The following is an 8,015-nucleotide window of genomic DNA, read 5'->3' as shown; positions in this document are numbered from 1 at the left end:
GCCTGTCACTGTGGCTGTTTCTCCCGGCAGTTCTATGGCCCGCGGATTGGCGCACTGTACGTGCGTGGCCCCGGCACTGCCGCCCCGCTGCACCCCATGCTGTTTGGAGGGGGACAGGAGAGGAGTTTCCGGCCAGGGTAAGGTGGCTGGGTCAGCTCTGTCACCTGCCAGCCCTGGGGTGGGTAGCCTGGCGGGGAGGATGGATCCGTGCAGGGGAGCTGCGGAGGCCTGGGGGGCAGGCTTTGCCACGGGAGGAGCCGCAGGATGGGACTGCCCCTTCCCAGCTGCCTCGGAGGGGCGGCCGGGACCCACTGCCAGTGGCAAGGCATCCCACATGGGGAACGTCTGTGCCGCGAGGTTGTGTTCCTGGCTTGGAGAAGCAGTAATTCCCTGTTCCCTCTTCCCTCTCAGCACCGAGAACACCCCGATGATCGCTGGCCTTGGCCAGGTGAGTCAGCGATGGTCACGGGGGAGCTGTTCCCTGGGGATGCTGCCTGGCAGAGCCAGCACGGGGATGGCCACCTGCACTCCCCCTGTCATTAGAAGTGACAAACTCAGGGTGCGGTAGGGTGGGCGAGCTCCAGGGAAGGGAGACAGCGGTTTCTGGTGCCGGTCGAAAGAGGCGCTTGGCAGACCCTGCTTTCTGCAGCCCACGTGGCACCAGGCACCGGGAGGCTGTCGGGGGATGCTGGGCTGGACCCACGTGCCTGGGGGCCACGCACAGAGGCGGGTGCCAGGGGGTCGCTGACAGAGCCTGGCTGGGTTTTCTGTCCTCAGGCTGCAGAGTTAGTGAGCAAGAACTGGGAAGCCTATGAGGCTCACATGCGGGATGTTCGGGATTACCTGGAGGCCAGGCTGGAGGTGAGCAGACCTGGCTCCTGGTTGTCTCTCCCTTCCCAGGGTCTCAGCCTGCAGAGTGCAGGGCCTGGAGCCGGGGTGGGTACGTCCTTCTCAGCAGGACAGAACTGCTCATGACCCCAGAGCGGTCCACAGCCCTCCGATTTCTCCAGGCCGCCTTTGGGAAGCAGAGGATCCACTTCAACAGCCACTTTACAGGCTCCAAGCGACTCTGCAACACCTCCAACTTCTCCATCCTCGGCCCAGGCCTTCGAGGTAGCTCTGCTCGTACATCTCCATCGTGCCCTTACCCCACCACGGCCCTGCACGGAGCTGAGTGCCTGCCCCGCACAGCAGACTGCTGCCAGAGGCCAGTGCTCAGCCGTGGCCTGGGCAGGGGGATGAGGCTGGCAGCAGCCCGGGGAGAGCCTGGGCGCTGGGAGACCCATGCTGTGTGTGCCGCAGGGCGAAGGGTGCTGTCTCGCTGCAAGTTGCTCCTCGCCAGCGTGGGGGCTGCCTGCCACTCTGAGAAAGGAGATCGGTAAGCAGCCAGCTTTGACAGGCTCAGGGCGTCTTCCCAGAAGAGAACGGGCAGGAGGGAGGGAACAGGACAGGGAAGGGAACAGTGGGCGGCTGTGGGCAGCGTTGCCTGGCACAAAGAGGGTGCAGAGCTCTCCAGGGAGGCTGAAGCGCTGGAAGGAGGTTATTGCAGGAGACACAGCTGGGACGCTTGGCTGCTGCTGGGAAGGACTTTGCCCCTCTTGGCTTTGGTGATCCAGCTGAGCTCGGAAGTACTCTTCAAGGCCTGGCACCGCCAGAAGAGAGCCTGCCTCATGTCTGCGGGCGCCTGGCTCGCCTGCTCAAGCCTGGTTTGGGTCTCCAGTGGGCTCCTTTGACGGTGTTTGGGCACAGTGGGTGCTTTTGGCTTGGTCTAAAGCGATGCCCTGTAGACATGGCAGAGCTGCCAGCCCACAGGGACATGGAGAGGAAAGAGACAGATCCACCACAGGCCAACAAGCTGAGCAGGTGCTTTTGGAAAGCAAGGAAATTTGCCTGGAGTGCATCTGTAGATGTGCTCCCTCTTACGGCTTGGTGGAGCTCTCTGGCGGTGCACGTGCTTCCTCAGCCTTCATGTTAAACCCACTCACCCCTCGTCTGCGTTTCAGGCCCTCCTCGATTCTGCTCAGCTGTGGGATCCCCTATGACGTGGCACAGAACGCCTTGCGGCTAAGTGTGGGGCGAGACACGACTCGGGCAGACGTGGACCTCGTTGTGCAGGACCTTGTGCAGGCTGTGGCGCAGCTGGACCAGGACCAAGCCCTATAGACCCCGGGAATCGCCCCTCAGCCATCACCCAGGTTCTGGGGATGGGGTTGTGCCCTGCTTGGCCCCTGGGTGCTGGCTGCCTGTGTCAGTTTGGGCTCAGGTTTTGGGAGGATTAGTTTTGTGCCTGATCCCCAAGTCAAACTGACCAGCCTGCAGTTTGTGATCATGGATCAGATGCTGGGGAAGCAGCAGCTGGTGGTGGCAGGAGGAGGAAGCGGGATCACCCATTTTGGCAGCAATGTGCTCCTATCTCTGCTTAGCAGTGCATCAGCTTGTGCTCACAGGGATCATGGCGGGGCTGGCACGGCTCTGCAGCATGCGTGGCTCGAGCAGAGACGCTAGTGTGGGCGTGGGAGGCAGCAGGGAGCTGTGCTGAGGAGGGGGCTTCGCCGCTTTGGGGCTTTGCTCTGGACTCATGTCCCCGCTGCGCGGTGCAGGCAGTCAGGGAGTCTCACTGGTGGGTGCCCCCCGCTTGCCAACACGTACCCAGGTGGCTGCGTGCATGCTGGCACGGTGGGGTCTCAGAGCTTGACTCCCTCCAGCGCGTAGCAGGCGTGGAAGCCGTAGGAGATGGAGCCTTTTGCCCTGGTTGCTTTCCACAGAGGAAGCTTTCCCGCTGTGTTATCACTCAGAGGAGGGCAGACCATCTGCCCCAGAGGAAAAGAGGAGTTAATAGAAGCACAGCAAGATTCTGGGCTGGGAACTGCCCTGCCCCTGCCAGGGCCCTCAGCTGCCAAAGGGTTTTTTGGCTGGGAAGGTGTCAGTCTCAGCTTTCCCAACACCATGTTGCGTTACCTGCTCCCTGTCCTCCTGTCCTTCCCACAGGACAGAGCTCCTGCTGCCGGCTCCACAGGCTCCTAAAGGAAACGGAGTTGTCGGGACAGCCCTGGCTGTGCCAGCACCCGAGGAAACGTGTCCTCCTTGCGTGACCCTCATGGACACAGGAGGACACAAGTGTCACACGGATCAGGAGCACTGCTGGACGGGCTGACTGATGTTGGGGAACCGGGTCTCCCTGGCTATTCATAGGAATAAAATTGATTGCTGCTGCTGTGGCTTCTTCCCAAGTAAAATGTATTTTCTGTGGTGTTTTCCATGGGGGAAGCTGGAGTGGTTGGGGTCATCTGAATGATCTTTTCCCTCAGAAAATGCTCATGTCCCAAAACAGAGGCACAGTCCGCTGGAGCGTGTGTGCTGGTCCTGGTTGGCATGGAGCCCATATGGACATGGGTTCTGAGATGCTGGTCTTTCTCTTCACTAGCCGTACATCAGCATGGACAGGAATACTGTCTGGAGCCATAAAACCCTGGGGTTTTTTATAAATCTAATTTCTAACTGAAGTGTTAGGACCCAAGCACACTGAGTTAAGGTTGCGGGATGCCTGCCAGGCTGTTCAGTGTTACTGCCGCTGCTCGCACCTCAATGCCAGATACTGGCTTTTCTTTTTTCCTTTTTTTTTTTTTTTTTTCTCCCTTGCGTAATAGTTGAAACCTCTTTTAGAACCAGTGATTCCACAGAAAGAATACCACTCTGCTTCAGAGGTAGATCTTTTATCTATCATGGACCTTACAGTTCTTGGGGACCTTTCTTTCCCAGCTGTGCACAGCTGGAGATCCAGTTTTTGGGGCTCTCTTTCCACCACAGGAGGTCTGGGCTTTCTGCATCTATTCAGGCAGAAATTTAACCACAAAGCACAAAAAGGTTTACCGACATATTCTTTATACACACAGGAAATGTAAGTTTTAACCACAGAAATATTAGCATTACTTCATTTAGAATATTACATCCAAAGCATAAGGAGTGTTACCGAGGATATGAATGCTCTGGTTGACCGCTTTAATGGCTTCACTGTTCCTTTTCCTACTACTGTGCTGCACAGAATGAGCGTCGCTGGTGAATCCCTCTGTCTCTGCATTGCCTTACCCAGGGAAGGTGAGGAAGGACACGCCTAGGACTTGGTCTGCGCTTCCGTGGCCAGCCTGTGCTTCTGCCCACGCACCTTGTGTGCTGGAGACAAACCGCCTTTTCTTGTGTGACAAAATGTCAGTGGTTGTACACACCAGAACAAATTCACCAGTCTGGAAATGGTCTGGAAATGCTGACATTGCTACATCAGCCATGAATTTAAACAGCAGAGAGAGGACCTGGCCACTACGCTACAACACGACAGAGCTGAAATATGTTACTTTCACGTGGCCGCACAGCCAGAATCGGGCAGCAAAACCGTAATTCATTTAATGGAAGAATCCACAATCTCCTGATAATCTTGTCTTCCTAAATTCTTCCAGGACAGTTTATGGCATGCAAGGGAAAACACACTAACCAAAATAACCGCTCCCCCGACAAGATCATAAGCACCTGGGAAGATCCGCAACACGACAAGCTGCAGGACCATGGCGATGACAACCTCCAGGTGCTGTACGGTGCTGACCAACGCGGGGTGGAACTTGCTGAGGGCGTAGTAGACCCCCAGGAAGGCTGCTGTGGAGCACAGGCAGATGGCAAGGAGATAGCTCCAGGTTTCTCCATCCAGTGGGACGATCGGCTGTTGAAGTAAGAACATGGTGGATGCTCCCCACACCGTTCCCGTCCAGCTGAAAGTGAACAGTGCCATCCACATGCTGATGCTATCTTTGATTGACCTATAGACTATCATAGAGAGAGCAGTGGTCAAACCTGCCATAATGGTCATGGTATAGCCAAATGCTTCCTTCCAGGTGCTCAGCAAAGAGTTCTCCTCCTTAACAATGTTGGGGATCATGACCAGACAAACACCAAACACACTGCCAACTACAGTAATTACATCTACATAAGCCATTCCTTCATCTACGAGTAAAAAAGCCAAAATGGCACTGAACACGGTAGTGGTAGCCCTCCACATTATGGTCCCATTGCTGGGGGGAACTATAGAGAAGGAGGTGTAAGCACAGGTAATAGAGATGACATTGCAGACCCCATAGAAGAAGAGCCGGAGTCTGTAGCCTTTGGGGCCAAAGGGAGGCTCATGGTAATAACAGACAACAGTAATGGACAGCACCTGTAAGACTGAACGGATGAAAATTAACTCTAGGGATGGCACTTTGGAACGATCAGAAACTAATCTTGTAATTAGAGCCACGCATCCGTGAGCCACAGCAGATCCAAAAAGGACTGCCCACGTTTTCCTCGACTGCAGTATATTTCCTTCAGGAAAATGCTCGGATTGCTTGATCTCATCAGGTTTTGGCAGTTGTGCTGGCTGAACCTTGGTGTCTATTGTACCAAAAAAGGTCCTTTCTCTCTTTCTCCCATCATTCAGTAGTCTTTTCTTAGGATTATCCTCCATAAATACTCCAGTGTCTTCATTAACATCCTCATATCCCTCTTCTCCTGGCTGGGGATAATGAGAAGTATATTTCACTGTTACTGTGTTGGGATGAATTTTCACTCGCTTTTTGACTGGGTATTTTTGGGAAGATGTATCCATTTCCTCAGAGAAATGTCCTGGTCTTAAGAAAAAAAGCGAGATACACTTATTTTATTTGATGAATAGTGAGAGGTTCATTAGTATGTAAATGCTGTCAGTGTTTATAAGCTATCTTTATCAACCAAGTCCAATTACTGGTAGATTGTTCTTGGGTTTGCTTTAGTTTTCCAGTGAGTTACACTAAATACCTTTGATAGTCAGACAGAAACCTGCATGCTCTTCTTACTGCACTAAAATATCAACTGGCTAAAACGAGGGTTCAGTCCAGAAAGTTCAAAAGAATACAGACTGATGTTACTCTGTGCTTTCTTTTATAAATCCTCCTCTGCAGAAGAAGAAACCTTGACTCTGATAATGTCTTGAGTCATAGCTCAGGACAGCAAGTGTGGAGGCGAGGCAGAGGTCAGGCTCGATTCACAAACACCAGATCCCACAGCAAGCAAGTACAACGAAGCGGAGCTTCATGACCTCAGACCTTTCAGCCTGCAGCTGTATCAGCTGAGGAACCCATTTATGTCAGAGGTGAGATTTTCTGAGAAGTAACTAAGTAGAGACAATGACTTGAAAGGAGAGCTACCGCATTTAACAAAGGATGCAAAGGCTGAAGGACAGGTTGTACAAACCACTGCTGAGGTAAGTGGAGCAGGAAGGACAACTTAGCAGGCATGCAAGCCTCTCTCGGCAGATCAAGGTCACTGTATTTACCTATGCTACAAATTCCCAGCCCTTCTTTCCATGCCGAACGCCCACAGTGGAATGCAGAACATCCACTGTTGAAAATCAGTGCAAAGGAGCATCATCAGATAATGACCACAGCCCATGCGCTGCTTCCGCAGAAAGGAGCAAGGGCTGATACGAAGGCTTGTCAAAGAGGACATTAAACAAGGAGGACAGAGCCCTAGCTGGCCCTGGAACTTCACTTTAGTCACTAGTTTTTGAAAATGACATATATTCTCATTACGTATAATGCGTTGTAGTATATTCTCATTCTAATAAGAAAGTTCTCTTGCTAAGCTTTTTGGATGGTAAATAGCCTGTAATTATGATTTATAATTCCTGTTAATTGCTCACTAATGTTACAAGATTACAGCAGAAATTTGGTTGGAGGAGATGATCTCCTTGTTTCTAAACTGACAGAGAGCCATGCAGGGAAACAGGGAGTATCCCTGAGCAAGTCAGCATAGTTAAAGCATGAATAAACAACACATTTTTGAACAATACTTTGACAGTGTTAAAAATTCCTTCTTTCACATCCTTTTCTTTCCAGTGATTGATTTTACAAAAGATTTATTCTTCAAATCTGATTTTTTCTTTTCATGGGGAAAATTTAGGAGGGCTGATCCGGACTACTAACCAGACCTTCCCGTGACAGACATTTAAAAACCACAGCAGCAAACGCACCACCCTCGTGTCTCCTGTTGAAGGTCCACTTCACACTACACAAGCGGTGCAAGCTCTCCCCTCAGCGCCCCTGATTTATGCACACCACTGTGACACACGCAGCAGGATGTGTGGTGCTGCACATGTCGCAATGCTGGCATCAGCCCCCTGAAACATGCAAGTGATCCCTTCACCAGCACAAACACTACTTGGTCTCCGCTGTCGGTGTGCGTGCAACCCGCCCGTGCTGTTGCCGTCCCCAGGCCCAGTGTGACAGCGCTGGGCCAGTTTAATTCAGGCACAGGGATGTAATGGAGATTGTTTCCGCAGCACCCTCCGCCACCTGCGTGAAGAGCCCTTCCAAACGAAGCGGCAGCAGGAGACACACAGCCTGCCCTGCCTTCCATTCCCCCCAGCAAATAAACATCCGCAGACCTTACCTGCGATGGAGAGATTTAAACCCGGGCCAGAAGGGGAGAACACCTCTCGGTCATCTACATCTTTGTCCACGTGTCTAAACAGAAACAGTAGATATTTTCAGATACCAAATAGGAAAGGTTACAATTACCTCAGCACAGAAAGTAAGACCCAAGGGAGGCGTGAAATATTCTGCTTGGTGTTGAAAGTTGAAAATTTGAGAAGCACTAGCATGCCTCTGAGGCCGTGCTCCTTGGGAACGGGCAACTCTGGGGCATCGTTATGAAAAAAAACACCACCACATATCCCAAAAAACATCAGATGGAGAGAGAGCAGTGTCATCTTGCCAAAACCACTCCTCGGCTGTGTCTCAGAATGATCGATGGAACTGCTCCAAAGAACAAGTGGTGGGTTTTGTGAGCGTAAAGTTCTTACAGCGTAACAACAGGAAAATTCACCGTCGCATGCCCACTGTCCTGCCTCATCAGCGCTGCGGAGGAGAGGGTGCTCAGGAGGACCCATCCTCCCAATCCAGTCACCACCCCCAGGAGCCCAGCCCAGCACTGGGGGCAGCCGCAGTTTGGGACGT

The 8,015-nt window shown here is 52.5% G+C and overlaps 2 protein-coding genes across 2 annotated transcripts in view; one reads left to right on the top strand and one right to left on the bottom strand.

Annotated features, from left to right (window-relative positions):
- The window catches only part of SCLY (selenocysteine lyase), a gene marked incomplete at its 5' end in the record, with an annotated part of 2,597 nt that extends 393 nt beyond the window's left edge, over positions 1-2,204 (top strand). Inside the window, 6 exons of the mRNA XM_010084569.1 lie at positions 31-137; positions 412-448; positions 778-861; positions 1,011-1,113; positions 1,303-1,378; positions 2,004-2,204. Coding sequence (XP_010082871.1) covers positions 31-137; positions 412-448; positions 778-861; positions 1,011-1,113; positions 1,303-1,378; positions 2,004-2,163 — 567 coding nt within the window. The remainder of the gene's footprint in view (positions 1-30; positions 138-411; positions 449-777; positions 862-1,010; positions 1,114-1,302; positions 1,379-2,003) is intronic.
- Positions 2,205-4,373: 2,169 nt separating this feature from the next.
- Positions 4,374-5,785, bottom strand: SLC35G2 (solute carrier family 35, member G2). Its single transcript, XM_010084567.1, has one exon. It carries the CDS (start codon positions 5,627-5,629, stop codon positions 4,394-4,396), a length of 1,236 nt encoding a protein of 411 aa, XP_010082869.1. The 5' UTR covers positions 5,630-5,785; the 3' UTR covers positions 4,374-4,393.
- Positions 5,786-8,015: the final 2,230 nt, after the last annotated feature.

The sequence above is a fragment of the Pterocles gutturalis genome, unplaced genomic scaffold (genome assembly GCF_000699245.1).
Source record: "Pterocles gutturalis isolate BGI_N339 unplaced genomic scaffold, ASM69924v1 scaffold2935, whole genome shotgun sequence".
Taxonomy (NCBI): Eukaryota; Metazoa; Chordata; class Aves; order Pterocliformes; family Pteroclidae; genus Pterocles; species Pterocles gutturalis.
The sequence above is the reverse complement of the archived record's forward strand: the minus strand, read 5'-3'. Positions and strand labels throughout refer to the sequence as shown.